This window comes from Larimichthys crocea, chromosome V (assembly GCF_000972845.2).
Source record: "Larimichthys crocea isolate SSNF chromosome V, L_crocea_2.0, whole genome shotgun sequence".
Lineage (NCBI taxonomy): Eukaryota > Metazoa > Chordata > Actinopteri > Sciaenidae > Larimichthys > Larimichthys crocea.
The window spans coordinates 1,346,495-1,367,089 of record NC_040015.1 but is presented as its reverse complement, the minus strand read 5'-3'; the positions used below and the strand labels follow the sequence as shown (position 1 = coordinate 1,367,089).

Here is a 20,595-nt window from a genome sequence, read left to right as displayed (position 1 = left end):
CTGATCAGAAGATCTTTTATCTGGTAACGGTGCAACCGCAGAATGACCAGCCGCGGTCTCTGTCCCGGGGCTGGTTTGGGTGCCAGTGAACGGTGGGCTCTGTCGATCTCCAGCGGGGAGGAAAGCATCTCCTTCCCGAAAACCTCATACAGCAGATCAGAGAAGAATTACGTGGGTCGCCCTTTTTCAGTAGTCTCCGCTAGTCCGAGGATGCGCAGGTTTTGCCGTCTGTTCCGTCCTTCCAGATCGATGACTTTAGTTGTTAGCTTGGAGTTGTTTTCACGGAGGCTGGAGCAGGCATTTTCCAGCTCGCTAACACGCTGGCTCAGGTCCTCTGAAACAAGCTCGAGAGAACTCAGACGCTGGCCATGGTCTTCTACAGTTGCCCGAACTTGGTCGAATTTCGTTTCCATCGAGCTGAAAGACCTGAAGTCTGTAGCTAATGCCTCTCGGTGCTAGTCCAGTAGCGCCGAGATAGCCTCCATCGTTAAGCTAGTCGACGAGTCAACCTTTTTTCCGGCTTTGCCATTCTTTGAAGCCATTTTAAGGTAGATGCAAGTGAAATAAGATAGTTGCGCAAATTCTTCAATACTTTGGTTGTGAAATATATGGTTAAAGGAGTGAAAAAGTTTGAAACGAGCAGGAGCACGTGTGCGTTGCGTCTACTCCATGCGGCTGCCACAGGAACTCCCCTCAATTTTCTTTCATGTTCACACAGTTGTTGTTGTTTGCATGTTGTTAGCCTGCCTCTGTCAATCCCGTGATTACCTGGTTTCAGTCTGTCGACCAATCGGAGGCACAGTAGGACGGACGTTCTAATGACTAATTAGTAATGATGAAGTTAAAGTAGAGCAAAAGAAGACTCAGGAAAATCTGTCTTCAGGGGATGAGCTGATCAAATGTGAAAGAGTTTAAATGCAAATGAATCAAAGTAAATTTTCTGTCCAAAATGTGTTTTTCTAGTTAAATCTGACTTTTGAACCTTTAATGTCTCTTGGAAGTGTGAAAAAGACTCAAACTTGTCAAACACTGAGTAGAAACGTGTTCCTTTGTGTGTTTGCAGCAGAGTCTCTGAGCTGTGTTTTATGTGTTTTTATGGAAATCGTCACAGTTGCATGTTTGGCAGCAGGTCGCCTGCAGGGTGGAGCTGCTGTTTGCCCGGTTGGCCGTCCAGACTTCAGATCTGCTGCCAGTCATCCATCAACAGAGGGTGGAGTCTGACGGCAGCATCACGGCTCATAGTTTGGAGGAGAGCTGTGTTTTTATTTCAGGATTATGTGTTATGTCGTTTGACGCCTCCACTCTGATATTTATTGGCATGGTCAACATGCCGCTCTTTTTTGCTTTATCCTGTTCTTCACTTCACTTCATTTCCCTTCACTGTATGTATCTTCACTAAAGTTCTCTTCAGTTCTCTTCGCTACACTTCTTTCACTATTCTTCGTTTCTCTCCACTTCTTTTCATTTTCTTCTCTCAATTACTAAATTTTCCAATCAAATTTATTCACTTTTGCTCACCTAACTTCTCTTAATTTTGCTTCCCTTGTCTTCCCTTTATTTCCTTGTATTCCTCTCCTCTCCTCTCTTTTACTTAAATACTTAACTCTTGAACCTTGAGTCAGCTCTCCCTGGGCTTTCAGCCAGTAATCCTTTCTTCTTCTGGCTCTGTCCTCTTTGATCCCACCCACTCCAGTCTGGTCCAGGTTTGTGGTTTTACTGGTCTGCTTCATCACCATCAGTCCTGATCTAGTAAATGAACTCAGTGACCAACATTACATCACTGCTCTACAGCAGGATGATGACTTCTTTGTCTGTGTGTACACGTGAATCACTGATTAATGAACTGGTGTCAGTCGGTGTATTTTTGAAAGAATGCACAGGTTTCTGAAGAGTTGTTTTGAAGTAAAATATCTGTGGCTATCGCCGCCACCATGTTGGCTGCTTCTTCCGCCTATCGGTTAATCTAAAAATAGGCAAAGGTGTGGATCATCTTTAACAGCACCCATCTGTCAATCAAGTGTCCATGCTGTACATTCATATTTCATTAATATAATTTAAACAGATGAGTTGTATATAAATTCACCCTCAGTACAGTTGTCATGAACGGGGAAATTAGCTACAGAGACCAAAACAGTTTTTTGTACCAGGCTGTAAACATGTTTATTTCTGCTGTGAAGTTGGACATTTGAACATGAGGACTTATGGAGACTGACTCACTTCTGGAGCCAGACTCAAGTTGAGGAATTGCAGTTTTTGGGACTTCCTGTGTTGGCTTCACTTCACAGCCATGGAGGTTTGAGCTTGGGTCAAACATAATGACGGCAGCGGTGTTCGTCTTGATGCACAGCGGGCCAAAAATACTTTCCCATCAGGTCACATTGAGAAAGAAGCGACTGTAAACCGCAAATACATTTTTGAGCACTACAACCCGCAAAATGACTCATTTCACTATCAGAATTTGATCCATTCATCTTGTGTAAGATTCAGTATTTTAGGAGTTATGTGTGTATGTATTCTTGCTGCATTGTTCTATAATTATTTGCTGCCATGCCACAATGAATAACACTGCTCTAACACCTCACCAGTCCCTATTCATTGACTCTCACGCTTCCTCTGTTAACCTCTGTACACCTCTGTTTTTTCCAAGACATAAATACAGTAAGTTATAGCCCTGAGGAGGAAGTAGTATTGTTAGTCTGAAGGTGTTTCCCTTCGACCAGGAAGTGGAACATGTGAAGTAATGAGTTGAGTATGAGTCCTGTAACAGAACAATCAGAGAACAGTTCACCTATTATTCAAGGAATTCCTCTTATTAAACTCAGCAGGAGAGTTTTCTGAATCTGTCTCTCAGGCCGGCGTTGAGCTGTAATGATTCTCGTTGGTGCAGGAAATTTCCTGGGCTGATGACTGTATTTACCACTCACTCACACAGCACTGCGTCTCCTGGAACAAACCTGAGCCAAACACCTGAACCTGCCGGTGTAACCTGAAGCTGTAGGGACTCTTCCTGGTCTCAGTGCTGACACCATCAGACACCATCACGCATCATTTATTCATGAAGGGATGGTTCCAGTCTGGAAAAACCTCAACGGAGCTAAATTCTCCACAGGAGGTCCAACTGGAGTAAAAGTGTCGTCACATCATTGTTAGTCTGAAGAGGTCAAAACAAAGCTTGAAGTATAAAGGACAATGCTGTTGTCAGAACAACATGCTTGTTGCTTCTTGGAGTAGGTGAAGTTGTACCAGAAATCCACATTAATATTAGAGACTGTCCCTCCTGACAGGCCTCCCAGCCTACGCAGCAGCGTGCTTGGTCTACAACTAACCCAAAAGGTCACATGTCACCCTGCTGCTCATCAAGCTCCACTGGCTACCTTTTGCAACCTGCATTAAATTAAAAAAAGCTAATGCTGGCTTATAGTTGTCTCTGGTACTGCACCTACCTACTTGAACGCCCTTGTACAGGCATATGTTATCTCACAACCGTTGGGCTCCTCCAGTGAACGACGCCTGGCTCTGCCACCCGTTCGCTCAAGGCAATCCAAACTTTTCTCGTCTGTTGTTCCCTGTTGGTGGAATGCCATACCAGTTCCTACCAGATCAGGGGTGTCTGTCTATACCTTTTAAAAACCTCCTGAAGACCTCCAGCTCTTCAGAGAGTACCTCCTCTGCTAGCACTACCAACAACTGGACATGCTAAATCCACCTCTTTAAGAATTGTCACAGCACTGATTGCTGCAGTCACACTTTCTTATTGCACTGTACCTTGATTGTTGCCTTATCTGTAAGTCGCTTTGGATAAAAGTGTCAGCTAAATGACTAAATGTAAACGTAAATCAAATTTAAGCTTCGACATATAGAAATAGTTAAAGGGATTATATAATCAAATGTATAGTTTAACTGTGAGTTTTTCTCAGATTGCTTTTTTCTATTTGGAAAATGTTAGTGTGCTAATATTTTTACTTTGTCATGCGTGTTTAATCTTCCTGCCCTGCCATTGCCACGTTTCACCAGTCTAATGCTCTGTTTACATCTGTGTAATGTACAGTTTAAATCAGGCTAACCAGGGTAATGCACAGTTTATTTTACGATAACACAAAGTTTAATTCACACCAACACTGTGTACATCAGGCTAAGTTAGCACAGTTTAATCAGGTTATCACTGTTAGCCTCATGTAAACTGTGCATTACTCTCTTTATATCAGGCTAAACACTATTTAAATTAGGCTAAGAGTTAAATCAGGCTATCACATGGTTCAAATCTGGCTAACATATTGTTTAATACACAGTCTGATGTTGATTTTATAATCCCTACTTACGGAAGTTAAGCGGCAGAATTAACACCACTGGACAATTTTTTGATGAACTAAATATGCAGGAGTAATCTTACTGGTTCATAACACAGTGCATTTGTTCTTTACTGGAGAGCCACAAAAAATGTGGTAAAATTAAGAGTATATTGAAACCACTGCATCAGGAAACCAAGAGGAACCAGCTGCAGCAGAAAGTGTGTAGCTGCCCTATGCTCAGTGTACGACCTTGCTGACATGACAACTACAGCCTACACACACACACAAAGTACCACTTACTGTTCAGTACTCAGAGTGGAAATAATGGTGACAGTCTTCCATGATAACCTCTTTTCCTCTTCTTTTATCAACTCTTTGTGTGTGTGTGTGTGTGTGTGTGTGTGTGTGTGTGTGTGTGTGTGTGTGTGTGTGTGTGTGTGTGTGTGTGTGTGTGTGTGTGTGTGTGTGTGTGTGTGTTGCATCCACAAACAGAGGTGTGCAGGTCTGCAGTGATGTTGTGAGTGTGTACAGCAGTGTTTGGGGTTGAAATCTGATGCAGAAGGTGAACCATAGTACTCTCTGGTACCATGCCATGGTCTCCCATAGAATACAGACACATACAGGACTTAAGATTTAGCAGAGATTTTCTGTAACAGAAGATTATTGTTCTGATTACATTACTTATGACCAAAAACTAGTGGGTCAGCAACTTTGCTAACAGCCAAACATCAACAAGGTCAACAACAGCAGACACAGCAGCAGCTAATATTACTGACTAGTCCAACAGCAGTCAGCCCAGCTCGGTGTCTGTCTTTCAGCCTTTTATTTCACCAAGCTCTCACCAACCACTAAAAGTCAGTCCCACATTTACTCTTGTCCGGCGGCTTCTTACTTTGACTCAGTTCCCAGTCAGCATTTCCCCCACCTTTTCCAGTGGTCCAAAACTCCTGTGGTACAAACATTAACCCTCCCCCGGTGCTCTGAGCTCACAGTCTGGGCAACCGGCTAACAAACTGAGCTAACATTAGCTAACAGCAGCTACAGTTGGCAGCAGTTTACTTCACTGTCCATCAGGAAACTCTGTAAATCACAGAGAGTTGAGGTGGAGCAGCCGGAGGACATTAGAGGGAAAAGCAGAAAACATTTTCTCCATAAAATATGATCCAGTTTCACCAAAATCAGTCAAATAGTTGGTGGTGTGTGACTTAGTGCCGTAAAGCGTTACGTACTTCTCCTGACCCGGAGCCCAAAGTTACATAGTGTGAGAACAGACGTATGAATGACAGAGACACCATTCACCTGATTACAAGTCAGTGTAGCATCAACAGGAGTTAACAGACATTAGTTTATGAGAGAAAAGTTACACAATGTTGATTTAAGAGAATATGTGGCTTGTGAAAAATGTGTCCAGTATTTACTTCAGAAGAAAGAATCATAATCATAGCTTATAATCTGAGCTCACATTCACTTCTCAGAACCTGATGCTGCTTTCATAAAGCGGGTGTGACAGTGGTTAAATCCATGTGACACAGATACAGGAAATGACTGTTCAGTGCTGCGTCACTTTAAAAAAAAAAAAACGTCTCTGGTTTCAGAGAACGGCCATTTTAAAATGACAGTCGACTGAAGCCTGCAAGTGAATTGTTTACTGAAGGTGTGCCTGTGTGAGTGTTCAGGTAGACTGATTGTGATGTATGGTGGTTATGTACACTCAGGTAGTGTGTGTGTGTGTGTGTGTGTGTGTGTGTGTGTGTTTTATAAACTGTAAATTTTAAAGGTGACCTTTAAGAGCTAGACAAATACAAAGGTACCTCAAAAGAAAATACAGCTGAGGTTAATGGGATTATAGGACTTCCTGTCAGGAAGTGGAGGTTTTTCTCCTGCTGGTCACATGAATGATGAACAGACGGGTGGACCGATATTAGCGTCCGTACAGGACACTGGTCAGCACTTTGGTTTGATTTGTGATTTTTGTGTATCTGTTAATTCATAAAAAGTTTGGACACTTTGAAAAACATACATTTATCCCAGAGCACTTAACATCTATTCCTGTCTCAGATGGGCTCAGTCCAGAGATGTGGGCGGTGTTTCTGGATGTTATCAATATCTATCAGTGGTTTTCTGAAGTGTTTCTGAGCCCATTTCGCAAATATCCTATATACAGTCATGTGGGTTTTTAATGCAGAGCTGCCTGAGGGGTCGAACGTCACAGGCATTCAGTATTGGTTTTGGGTCTTGCCCCTTACTTGCAGAGATTTCTCTCGATTCCCTGAATCTTTGAATCATATTCTGGATTGCAGAGGGTAAAATCCTTTAAATTCTTTCAAACTGTGTGTAGACATTGTTTTTCCTAAACTGTTGGACTATTTGTAGTTTTTCGCACAACTGGTGAACGACTGAATCTTTTGAGGACACCCCTTTCATACCCAATACCCAACTATCACCTTCTACCAATGAACCTGTTAATCTGTGGAATTTTCGAAACTGATGTTTTTATACTCTTTTGTTGATCCTGTCACAACTTAATTGTGAAATGTTGCTGCATCAAATTCAGAAAGAATACACAAAGTTTATCAGTTTGAACATTAAATATTTGTCCTGTATTCTGCGTCAGCTGATATCTTTGAGAGTAATGACTGGATTTGAATGTTTTTAACACATTACTTGTTTTTTTGTGTGTGTGTGTATCTGTGACAAATATAAGCTAAATGCTTTGTTTTATATCATTTTAATATAAACTGGACTAAAAGCTTAATCTGACATTTGGTAAGACCAGTGTGGAACTACTGGAAGTGACATTTTTCATTATTTCCTTAATTACTACTTAGGGCAAACTGCATTTTTGTGTCACATTGAACGTTATTATGCGCAAACACAATTACACAACACAGAAAGAAAATTACACTGATGTCTGTTTTGAGTTTGAATCCACTTAAAGTAAAAGCTTTGACTCAGCAGTGAGTCACAGGAAACAGTTACTGTAGAATAAAACTAAAATCATAAACTGCAGATGGAAGCAGAATATCTGTCTTTTCTTACAGTTGACTTTCCTCTGTTTAAAGTTTTAAAAGAGACTATTGTCTCTGAGTGTCACCCAGTGTTAGAGGAGCCACACCCAGACTGCCATAGATCACTTTACACAACACACACACACACGTTTCAAGACATAGTAGAGTGAGGTAGTAGCGTCCTTTAAGTGATCTTCAGTTAGAAATTATCTGCATTTCCCTCCCTGGCTCTGGCTCTCATCATTGGTGTAAATATTACAATGAATCATTAATTAGTTCTAGTAATCTACTACTTATTATTATTTGTTTAAACTGTAATGTTTATTGTAGTTGTAGCTGTAATTGTTCATACATACAATGAAAAAAGAGAAAACAAAGAAAAAGCAGAAAATCGAAATATATACAGGGTCAACTACCCAAATGCATGGCTGCAGGAATCCATAGTCAGAACGGTTGAATATAAATCCAGTTTCTTTGGTTTATCCAGTATTCAGTTCATACATCTGTTTTTGTCATATAACACCCATTTTTATTTATTTATTTATTTTTAACTTTTTTTTATAACTTTATAACTATAGATGTCTCTTACAATTCTTAATCATTGTTATATGGTTCCATCTATCTATCAGGCTTGTACCAGTTCCTTGTTATTGCCTTCTTAGTTGCAATTAGTGGTACCTTGACTATATATCTATTATTACCATTTACATATTCAGTTACATTTCCATGGTACATAGTTTTGCATTCATTTGGTATTTTGTATCGCAGTATTTTTTTAATTGTGACATTGACACCATCCCAGAAGGAGTGCAATTTAGGGCACACCCAGAAGATATGTGCATGGTTAGCTTCTTGCTAATTATTTATTTAATTATTGTATTGTTTTTTTTTTACAGACACTCCACACAATTAAATGTCATTGTCATTGACAGTTTGATAAATACAAGGCCAGTTATAAATGGTGACACTTTTATGCTGCGTTTGAGGCTGGTTTTAAACACTGCAAAGCTTCCTGAGTTTGTAGGTTTTTTCTAAAAAAGTAATACTTGCAGCAATTAACTTTTGAGTGAAGCAGAAGTTCTCTTAAGTGCTGTATCTTAATGTGTCTTCATCCCAAGTGTTTGTACAGAAACGATTATTAATAATAATAATAATCCTCTGGTGTGTCTGTCTGCAGGTTATGACTTTGCGGAAGTCCTGCGCTGGTTCGGGGAACGTGTGGACCGGATCATTCTGCTGTTCGACGCTCACAAACTGGACATCTCTGACGAGTTCTCTGAGGCCATCAAAGCCTTCAAAGGACAAGACGACAAGATCCGAGTTGTCCTCAACAAGGCTGACCAGGTAAGATGACGCAGGGTGATGAAGATTCAGAGTGAACGGCTTAGTCATTGTACGCAATGTAATATAACTTCTTGTTCCTCACCTGTACTCTCAGGTGGACACACAGCAGCTGATGCGGGTGTACGGTGCCCTCATGTGGTCGCTGGGGAAGGTGATCAACACTCCAGAGGTGGTGAGAGTTTATCTGGGATCCTTCTGGGCCAAACCCCTCCAGAACACAGAGAACAGGTCAGAGAACAGCACTGTTCACTCCTTCATTCATTAATTCTTTCATAAACTAATTTAGTTGTTCATTAATATCACTTACTTTTAGTTGTCTTGACTTGTTCATCCATTACATCCTTTACATTAATTTATTCATATGTTCCATGATCCAGCCATCCATCAATCTGTTAATTAATTAATTTGTTCATGATTTAAGTTTGTTCTTCCTACAGTATTATTCATTCATTCATTCATTCAGTCACTCGTCCACTTCCTCCTCAGGCGTCTGTTTGAGGCAGAGTCTCAGGACCTCTTCAGGGACATCCAGGGTCTTCCGAGGAACGCGGCGCTGCGTAAACTCAACGACCTCATCAAGAGAGCGAGGCTGGCTAAGGTGAGACAGGAAATGACATGTTGTGTTTGGGGTCTCGTTTAAACTCCTGGTGTGTTTTGTTTTGTCCTGGAATTTTGGGATATCTTGGAATGTTTGGTTGTGTATCCCAGGTCGAAAACGTGAGAAAATTTGACCAATGTCAAATGTTTTGTTTTAGCACAAACACTTAAACTAGGGGGAAACTGTTAGTTCCACCAGAAGTGAAATAAACCAACTGATTAAACTAATTCACAGCTCCTCTGTTATGTTTTTCTTTTTTACTCCATAATGCTAAAAGTTTGTTGATAAAGTAACTCAACACTAAATCCAGTTTTCAGTTGATGTAATAAACAGTTAGTTCTTTGTAGTTTCATTTTGAAAAGTAAAATGCAGAAATCAAAATAAGTTTCTAATTCTAAGAAAGCAAAAGTGAGACTAAATTTGAAGATTCTGAGGAAAATGAACCTTGACTCATAGATGTTTCATCCAAAGTGATCATGGAGCTTTGTTTAGGCCGATTTCCTGTGACGCTTGAAGTTGTAAATCAGAAGTTGGTTTGAAATGTATCCTCCATCAGTCTGACGGAGGTGTGTTTGATGTTTAGAGGGTGGAGCTGAATGGTTCTGTTGTTTTGAAGAAAATGAATTCCTTTAGGAAAACGTTCTTTCTTTTCATGTTTCAACATAAGGAGTGATGGTCGTCTTCAACTCTGAACATGACTCATGTCCACCTTCTCTCACTCACTCACTCACTCACTCAGATTAATCCCTGTTGTTTTATCTCCACTGAAGTGTTCCCCGATTTAACCAGACAAACAGGAATCTGGCAGCACACACACAACCATGTGACGTTACCCAACATTCCCAGTGCTGAATAACCTTGAGAGACCTCCGCTTCTCTTAACTTCTCACTTTAATCCTGAATGATTTTGTTTTTTTAGTTTCTCACTGTTTGAATATTTTGGATCACAAGGTGAAGAGTTGTTTCTGTCAGGTGAAGATCTCACCAAAATGTCGATTTTATAGGAACAAAAACTGGTAAAACTCCTGCAAAGAGTCACAGAGGTTTGTCTTTGTTCTTGAATCTGTCACATCTGTAATATGAAACAGTATCAGGGACAAAAAGAAATCAGGTGTCGAGAATTTAAAAGAATTTGGACTATATTTCTGCATTTCATTCATTTCTGTGTAGGAAATTAAATGAAAGTTAATTTTAAAGTTTCTTTGGTTCACACTGAATCTGTCCAAAAAGAAGAAGATTAACTTTGTATGATTGTTAGAAATTAAAAATATAGACAGAGAATTTTTAGGCTTAAAAATATTAGGAAATAATAAAAAATGTATCCAAAATGTCTGCAGTTATTGCGTTTATTGTATTGTAAGGTTATTCTATGGCTTAAATGAGTGAGAGTCTTAATAGAGTTTTAATAAAAATATAACTTGAAGTCTGGATGACTTTGATGAAGGAGGAGAAAAACAAGAGACTGACTGACGCCGGGTCAGCAGAGAAACTACACTCCTGCAGATGGATCATGAGGAGGAGGAGGTGGAGGAGGAGGAAGGAATGTAGGAGGGCAGAGTGCCATCAATCCTTCATACTGGCCAACAGCATTATGGGAGGTGGAAGGAAGGAAGGAAGCGAGTAAGGGAGGGGGTATAAAAGGAGGGAGTGAGGTCATTGAATCTCTGAGTACATTAGGCCATTATTCAATAAATCAACAAAAATACATTTGGATAGATGAGCTGAAGGTCGAAGCATCAACACGTCAATGTACATAACAGATATCTAACTTTACGCTCCCGTTTATTAAAAGTTGTTCTGCAGGGTTCTGACTTACAGCAACAGTTAAGAAGAGCTTTTTTAAAACTATAAAAATAACAGAACCATTGTGGTCTGCATGGTCAGTGCCGTCCCTCCATACTGAGTGACTCTGAGTGATGAAAGTTAGATCGCTTCCTTTACAATCAGCACATCGATTCAAAAGCAGTTAAACTTTTGAATTCTTGTTAAACTCACTGATTCACAGTTTCTGTTTGGCTTTAAACACAAACACACAAGAGTCCCAAAACCAAAACCAGAGCTCAGATCTAGTTTCAGGATCTCGCCCACAAAGCAGAACTCTGGAAACAAAAGATAAACCGGCCACAATGAACACAGGTCATGTTAGGTAACTGCAGTTCCTGCGGTAGAAAATGGTTATAGGAGAAACTGTAGGAAACCTGGATGCCTGAAGGCATCAGACCGGGTGTTGGACTTCCCTCTGAGCACCTGAACTCTGCATCAAAGTTTACTCGGGAGAACAATCATTTGTGGACTGCAGCCAAATAACAACACAACAACAGCAATAACAATAATAATGATAATAATAATAATAATGTTAATAATAAAAATGTTAATAATAATCATAAGTGAAACCTGTGATTGACATGTCCTTGTTTACTTTATTCTTACATAAATAGCTTCGGGCTGATGAACCTTCTTTGCGACCAACAGAGGAAGAGACGGAAATCAACAAAACCTTCACAACAACAAACGCTGTTGATTCTCTTAAGAAGAATATTGATGGATGACAAAATTGTACTTTTACTGACAGATTTCCGGAGTATTAATCTCTATAAACAGATTTCTGCATGTGAATGTGTAGGCGGGGGACAAGATTTTGGCATCAGAGGCGTTCCTGTTTCTGGTTTCTGTTTGTCTGAATATGTTTGAGCAGGCTTTATTTGCATGCATGCAGGTAAACAGTCTGTGTGGAGAAAGAGGGAGAAGGCACTGGCTGAAATACAGTCTCTTAACCAGCTATTGGCTGGCCACAATTTTCATGATATCTGTTTATAGAGACGGGCAGAAATGTGTCTCTCTCGTCATTCTCGTGTGTGAACTTGCTAATCAGACTGCAGACGAAGTCCTGGCCTGGATATCCATTACTGGATTTCCAGATATCGTCTGGAAGCCTAAAAACATCTGTTGTTATACCCAGAGACTAAATTTTCATCAGATGACGGCGGATTGACAGATTACAGAACCGATGTGTACTACCACGACCCAAAGCAGGTCCACAACATCCAATGCAATAAATTAAACTTTTTATGAATAAAACAGTGTTGGAGACATAATAAAAACAACACCAAATAAAAAAACATATTCACAGTAATACAGCAAAAATATGTAATAATAAAACATTACTAGCCAGTCTGTCTAGGAGCCACTGGGGGGCACCGCAACCTGGCTTCACTGCCCATGGCAGTGAAGCCCCCCCCGTTATTATCATTGGTTATTATAGTAACCAGTGGTGCTGGTGCAGATGCAGATTTGAAAATGACTGTATGAGATACTACAACATTATATTATTTTTTATAATATAAAAATAATAATAACTATATTCAATTTAGACTTTATGATTTTCAAACTTGTGGAAAAGAAAGTGATTTAATGTTGTCCTGCATGTCCTCGGTCTCTTCCTCTCTGCTCTGTGATTGAGGAAACTAGTAGTGTTGATGTTGAACTGAGCTCAGCTGAGGTCTGACTGCAGGGCGTTGTGTGTGTTTTTCTGTCTGTCGGCAGATTGTTTCAGGATCGTTTTTCTCTGAATGTGGAACTCTCCCTGGTTGCCTTTTCTTCACATGAATCCAGATTCTTGTTGATGTATTTGTTTACAGGTGACTCATATATATACGTTATGTCTCACCTTATTCTGCAGGTGCACGCTTACATCATCAGCTACCTGAAGAAGGAGATGCCGTCTCTGTTCGGCCGGGAGAAAAAGAAGGAGGAGCTGATCATGAGGCTGCCGGAGATCTACACAATCCTACAGAGAGAGCATCACATCAGTCCCGGCGACTTCCCCAACGTGACCAAGATGCAGGTACAAAAAAAAACAAAAAAACACCCCAAACAGGAAGTGACATCAGAGCTGCAAAATGAGAATCATGTTTTTGTTTTTAGTATTACTTTTATTATTAGTACTACTTAAAGAAGTATTAGGTAGTAATTAGGGACAGGCATTTTAGGTCATTTACATATTTGAATGTGTCGAGGAAACTGCAGCGACCTGCGGCACCCAATCCAAAGACAGACTGGTTTAACCTCCCAAGTCAGCCTTAAATATCACTTAAACTGAGCGTGATCCAGGTGGATACATGGATAAACTCTGATACTCTACCTGTTGTGTTCTGGTTTTGTTTATTCCATGTTCCCAGCTTCTAAATCTGAGTCTGTCTCATAGTTTATGCTGCAAAGTATTGACACAAAGAAGCTTTATTTAGTTTGAGAGAGAGAGAGATGGATAGCAGTGGTTGCACGACATAGGCCGTGAATGAGAGTGAGGGAGCGATGGTATCGAGACAGCCAGTGAATCAGTGCAATAAAAAGTTATATTCTGCAAATAAACACACCCCCAGTAACACACCACTGCAATGCCTGACTTGATCTGAATACAGCCTTGCTTTTCATTTGTCATCTGAGTAAATGAATGTCATCTGTATAGCTTTATATGTAGCTCTATACTTCTTCCACCACTGAAGGGCTGAAAGCAAGACTTAAAAACATGTACGTCACGTCTAACTGAGAACGAACTGTAATCTGAAGAAGACCGTAAACATGTTTTTAGTTTTACTGATGTCAGAGAGGTTTGTACACACACACACACACACACACACACACACACACACACACATACACACATATACCAGCTGGTCTGAGGCCTGTAGAGATGATACACTGCAGGGGTGTGTGTGTGTGTGTGTGTGTGTGTGTGTGTGTGTGTGTGTGTGTGTGTGTGTGTGTTCCCCAGCTTCACTTGTATTTACTGGATCGTTGGCGAGAGGAGATATTTCATATTTTCAGTTCCCTGGTGACACGTGACTCCCAGGGCGCACACACACACACACACACACACACACACACACACACACACACACACACACACACACACACACCTGCAGTGCTATGTTCTTGTTCAGAGGTCAGAGGTCAGCAGAGGACACTGTGTCCAGCTGCACAGAGCAGCTGGTCTGACTCTTCTTCATCATCGTGTGACAGGTCTCACTAAACGTCTCAGCCAATCAGCTCAGTTCATCTGTGACATCATCCTACTGTGAACCTGCACAAGAGTTTTAGATTCACTGATGGTCTGATGGTGTTTTTTGTCGCCCTCTGTCAGCAGCCAGTAGGTACTACAACGGGTCTCTTTCATAAGCCCATATTTATATAATAATAATAATAATAATTTCAGGACACTTAAGCCCGTCCATATAGCGCATAAAAAGAACCAACCAAATCAAAATCATCAAATCAAACGAATAAATAGTGAAAACATGGTAAAGACACCAGCATAGGCATGGACAGGAAAGAAAGGATGAAGGGAAATGCTCATGGCAGTGAGCGTCACAGTGAACCAAAACATGAACGTCTGGAAATGTTGTGCAGGTGGAAGCAAAAGTGAAAGGAAGGCTCTTGATGAATATACACAAGAAGCATAATAATGTTTTTGAAACAACCCTGGTTATTAGTCCAAATGTTGGACAAAGCAAAGTTTGAGTAAATTGTGATTTTTAAGGTTTGTATTTCTTCTCCTGCAGGACATGTTGCAGCACTATGACTTCAGCAAATTTCCTTCTCTGAAGATGAAGCTGATCGAGTCGGTGGATAAAATGTTGGCCACAAAGATCGCAGTCCTGATGACGATGATCCGGGAGGAGGAGTCCAAGCAGCCGCCGGCCATGGTGTCTGGCGGTGCCTTTGAGGGCTCCCAGGACGGACCTTTTGGTCATGGCTACGGCGAGGGCATCAGCGCCGGGGCTGATGCCGATGACTGGATCATCAGCCGCGAGAAGCACCGCTACGACGAGATCTTCTACATGCTTATGCCCATCAATGGCAAGATCACCGGCGTCAACGCCAAGAAGGAGATGATGAACTCACGGCTGCCCAACACCGTGCTGGGGAAGATCTGGAAGCTGGCCGACTGCGACCAGGACGGCATGCTGGATGACGAGGAGTTTGCACTTGCCCAGCACCTCATCAAGATCAAACTGGAGGGCTATGAGCTTCCCACTGAGCTGCCTGACCACCTCGTGCCCCCATCCCACCGCAAAAACCCCACCGCAGAGGCTCTGTACAACCACAGCGAGGACTAGAGTGCTAACTGGGGTGCTGCAAGCCACCAAAGAGACTGGCTGAGCTGAGAAAGAGGTCCAAATGTATAAAATCACCACAGGTCAATATTTCTGCTGCTGATGTTCAGACTAACAGGAGAACCAATCAGCAAACAGACAGCTACAGAAGGTCAAAGGTTCAAGGTTAGGATGTACACAAGGAGACCACCACCAAGATGACCTTCAACCATTGCCACCGCTAATCACGCGTTTAAAAAAACAGCAGACAAATTAAGTGGCTGAAGAAGGATAAGAATATTACGCTTTTATTTTGGTAAAATTTTATATATATCATACAATTCAGTTGCTTTCAAGGCACCAAAGAAGAAGAAAAAAACGTAATGTAGCTATTTTATTAATTCTGCTTTAATTTGGACACTTTTATCTTGAAAAGACTATTTTAAAGAAATATCTTGATATTTAACCAACTTCTTGCCTTAATATACGCCTCTGTACATCTCACGTGTTAGCAGCTTGGATAAAAATGATCACCTACAATATATTTATCTCTCCTGAATCATCTTTTCCTCCTCGTTGGTTCCAAAATAAATCAAGTTAAAAAAAAAAAAGATTAAATCAAACTATTTTCTTAAATATTTAGATTTCATAACATCTACATCATACCTGTAATTCAACATCAAGATAATATATTCTTCACACAAACACTTTTTTTTTCCTGTTTAAATATTTGATTACATTTCCTTGTTGTTTTATTTACATTCTAAAAAGTATTGTTGTTAGATGGAACCAGCAAATATTTAATGATTTCTACATAAAAAGACTCAAATTATTAATCAACCATCAGAACGAAAAATCCAACAACAAATCAGAGAAGCCAGACACACGTGAGTCGTCTTCACATCCACGTTTTAGAGCAGGAAAACAATGACTTACTGTCTTCTCCACGTGACACACGGCTGCAGAATGCGTGCCAGAACCAGGACACAGGGTTTACGGGGTCGTCAGAGGTCAAAGGTCAGAGTCTGTCCTGTTTGAACAGCACACGGTTGGGAAGAGATGATTCTGAGGCTGCAGCTCGCCGTTAACTCGTCCTCTGGGACGGAGGGCGTCCTGAAACGTGTTGTGGTCGACAGTTTGTCAGCTTCCTCACATTGTAAACAGCAGCAGAGAGGAGGAGAGCCAGTGACCTCTGACCCCTGCTGACTGCATACTTTCCTCCTCATGGAAACCATGGAAACAGTTTTGTTTGACATAATGAGCTAAAAAATAACTCTGAGGGCTGACATGCTAAAATTAAAATACTTATTCTCAACATGGTCCCAAGATGGAGAAAAATATATGGCCAAAGGTTTGTGGACACACAGATATTCTAAAACTCTGTTCGTCAAACTGCTGCTCTTACTTCACCAATGGGCAGCATAATCAACATATCCGTGCATATAAACTTTCCTATCTTATCGTTGACGGCATTTTTATCAGCTTATGGCAGGCAACTAACTGATAACAGTAGGCAGTCAGACGAGGCGTTGCTCTTCATCTGGGTGCCTCTCTTGAATGGCAAGCTAACAGGTGAGTCCGCAGATTTGTTGTTGTTTTGTACAAAGTTGACAAACGGCTACATATTTGTTAGTTACAGTGGAAATATTTACCATGATTACATGAATGACAGGCCAAATCCACACCAACCCAAACTTTTGACACTGATCGCTGTTGTCCGAAACGTCTTTGTATGCTGTAGCATTGAGAGTTTTCCAGAAAAAAGCAGACCAGTGGTGTCCTCATACTTTTGGCCATATAGTCTGCACATAAAAAAGAAAAGTTCTACAATACAACAACGAACAGACATTGGCTAAGCCCCGCCACCTTTAACCTGCTGTGATGTCTGCAATTGTTCACGTTCATGTTAAAACAAAGGATTTCAGACAGATGTAGCCTAAAAACAGCTCTTTATTTTCAGCCAGCGTCTATTTAAACAGCTGTAATGACTACTGGCATTTTTCTTATCCGCTGTAGCTAGCAGGCTAATTAAACTGACGTTACAAATCCTACCGTGAGTTCTTGGAGTGTAAACTTCCACTTATCCAATAAGGAGCAAGACTACTTACGCACTGTTTAATCCTTTCTTTAGACTTTTGCTCTTGTGTTTTTGGTTAAAAAAAGGTTTAAAAAAATGAGAAATTCAAAGACTGACACAGACATGCCATGCCATGTTAATGTTGCTAGGCTATGATTGGATGATTTCTATAAAAAGGAAAGTCCTAAAAATATTTTCCATTTTTTTCTCAAAAAACAAGTCAATGAAAGCAACAAAAGCAGCAGTGAAGCTTGCTCTGAATGTGCCTTTAAGTACGACAGGTAGAGTTTGCCTTTTTTGTGCGAAGGAGCTGCCTGCTGTCACCCACAGATCCAAATATTAACTGCAAGACAACATTATGAACTCTGAAGGTGTTTTTAGACTGAATCTAAAGATATTTTTCAGCTCCTCTTACTTATGTTTTTCCAATCTTTGTTTATTTGACCATAATCGACATTAGCTGTAGCTAGCAACATATGCACTACCAGTGTGTTTGGGGACTACATGTTATCTTCCCCCAGTTTTTTACTTTCACGTATGTTCTTGGGACAAATTTTCCACGTACGTACGTACATACTGCCTCTAAAACTTGCTTTGCATTCAGTCTGAAGACGTCTTCATAAGCTCATTAACATGCTTGCTTCCAACTAAGGTTTCAAAGCTACATTTGCACATTTGCCTATTAGTGCCTCTTTATTTTAAATCCAACAATTCAACATAAAAAAAATCAGTTTTTTGTCTGTTTGGTCGAAACTTTTTCACAGCCATGCCTTTTTAGTTCTACACGCCTCCGTCAGATGTGTTTTGATGCCCTCTGTTTCTATGACAGGACTGCAATTGTTCTTGAGGATTCAGCAGCTGGGCGGCTTCTGTTCAGTGCCTTTAACATGCAAAGAAAGACAAAAATGTGAGCAAAGTTTATGTTGTTGACCAGAAACTATTCAGGTCTAACTTTTTCTGCTTTTCATAAGGGAACGTCTGTAAAGTCACTATTCCTCTCTTTTGTTGATTTAAGTTCCATAAAATACAGGATTTTAGTGATAAACATGTAAAGTCAGCTGTCTGATGGTTTAAGGAGGCTCGATGGAGTGGGAAAATTCAGTTTTTAATGCTTTCTGTGTGTAAAGACGCTTCTTGCAGTCAGACTGTACATTCAGTGAACATCTCAAATTAAATCTTCATCTATCTGAATGTAAAAGTTTTTATTTTTGTGATTTCAATGTATTTTGTATTCTTGTTGTTTGAATGTGTTACTGGTCAACAGTCTGTTATTTTGTCCTGATGGTGTTTAACTGATGATCTCATCCTGTTAGCAGAGGTGGAGATGAATAAAGTTTATTCAATAAAGTACTCAACATGTTCTGATGGTTTGTGATTATTTATATCATTACTCAGTTTAAAAGGAAAATTTCATTTTACTTTACAGCTAGGCAGCTCACAACTGGTTACTTCTTAGATTAATTGTAAAGTATACCATAATCTCATAAAATTGGATGTGTTGCTGTACTGTTAGGTATCCGACACAGTACAGACTTTTTGTGAAGCCTAATTTGCTGCTGTTGGCTTGTTTTGCGACACCAGACACCTGTGACGACACCTACCTGTCAGTCAAAGTGTTCAGCCTCAAGTGAACATTTGAGGATCTCCAGCTTTTGGTACTTACCGTACTGACTTCACTTCACAGGCATGGAGATTGGCTTTTGGACGAAACAGAGGTCCAAGTGAGACACTGGCAGACATTTTGGGCAAATTAAAGACAGCAGATATGAAAACGAGACATAGTTCTAACCTCTTTATAGTAGCTAAAATCTGGTTTGACTAAAGGTCTGAACTGAGAACTTAATAATAACTTATAATCAAAATGACAAAAAGATTTTAAAGGGCCAGTTCACCCAAATGACCCCAGTGAAACAGACTATTTCTTTCTTTCCAGTGAAAACTCTCTGACAGTTGTTGCATAACTTCCTGTTCCTCTGTAGCGCTACAGTCAGGTTGTGTTGGCAGGATGAAGGATGGACGTGTGTCATTAATCATAATCCTGACACACACACACACACACACACACACACACTTAACTCTGCTTCTTTTCCTCTCCCTTTTTGTTTTTAAAACATGAATACATAATTCACTTTCATATGCATGACCCAGCAGGGAGTGTATGTTTTATTAAACTGTATCCACACTCATGAATGTGTGTTTTTAATGTCTGATCTGCCTTTGAAGAAGGTTTTTCTTTCAGCTCTGAAGTTTAAAGGGAAGTCTGAGTGAAAGGAGACACACTCGTGTTTTAAAGGATCATTTCAGTGTTTTTTTTTAACATGTTTGAGCCCATTAACATATTTCCCTTTCCACCTTGTGTAAACGAGCTGTTGTGATATGTGAATTTCCCCGGTGCGGTATCATTAAAGTCTATCTTAACTCATTACAACTTTCTTTTGCCAGACTGTGTTCAACTATAAGGAAGTGTTTTAGGGCTTTTTGGTGCCTCAAAGGAAACTCAGACATCTCAGGTTTGAGAGTCAGCTTCACATTATTGCTACAGTGTTGAGTTGTTGAGTTAATTTTTGTTCTTATTTATTTATTTGACAAAGTACTAAAATGATCTCAACTAAAAAATACATCCCTAACAAAGGGGATATTCCTGATGAATTTACGGCTGATTTCACTTCACCATTATTCCTTATTACAGTACATTAGTTTATTCTATCTACTATTTATCCAGAGCCTGAGCATAAGGGCACTAGCATAAGGCTCATAATATATACAGTAACTGTCCCCATCAAAACATTTAATAAGCTAATGGATTAAACCTGTTAAGCCTTCCGATTCCAGACTCTAAGAATATGTTGATCTGCTGCACCAGAGCTGTTTTTTCCTGCAGCAAGTGAACTAAACTTTGACACCCATCGTACAGTGATGATACTCTGAGACAATAACCTGCTTATACTGGCTTGTGTTAATGCTGTCAGTTTGTGTATGCATGTGTGTGTGAACTTTGAAGCCATTGGATTTACAGCATGAGCAGCTCCACTCACCTGACAGCAGGTGGAGGGGGGTGGGTGTCAAAGTTCATACTGTCAGTATGGACACACACACTCAGCCTTGTTTGGTAACATTTGGCTTCATCAGATGATTCAGTCGGATCATATGTGGTTTTCTAATCTCTCACTCTGAGAATCTACAGCTG

General features: G+C 40.3%; 1 protein-coding gene across 1 annotated transcript in view; it reads left to right on the top strand.

Annotated features, from left to right (window-relative positions):
* ehd4 (EH-domain containing 4) overlaps positions 1 to 18,768 on the top strand; it is a 39,860-nt gene extending 21,092 nt beyond the window's left edge. The window contains exons 4-8 of the mRNA XM_019263220.2: positions 8,475 to 8,641; positions 8,736 to 8,869; positions 9,128 to 9,239; positions 12,919 to 13,083; positions 14,798 to 18,768. Coding sequence (XP_019118765.1) covers positions 8,475 to 8,641; positions 8,736 to 8,869; positions 9,128 to 9,239; positions 12,919 to 13,083; positions 14,798 to 15,355 — 1,136 coding nt within the window. The 3' untranslated portion in view covers positions 15,356 to 18,768. The remainder of the gene's footprint in view (positions 1 to 8,474; positions 8,642 to 8,735; positions 8,870 to 9,127; positions 9,240 to 12,918; positions 13,084 to 14,797) is intronic.
* The last annotated feature ends 1,827 nt before the right edge of the window (positions 18,769 to 20,595 follow it).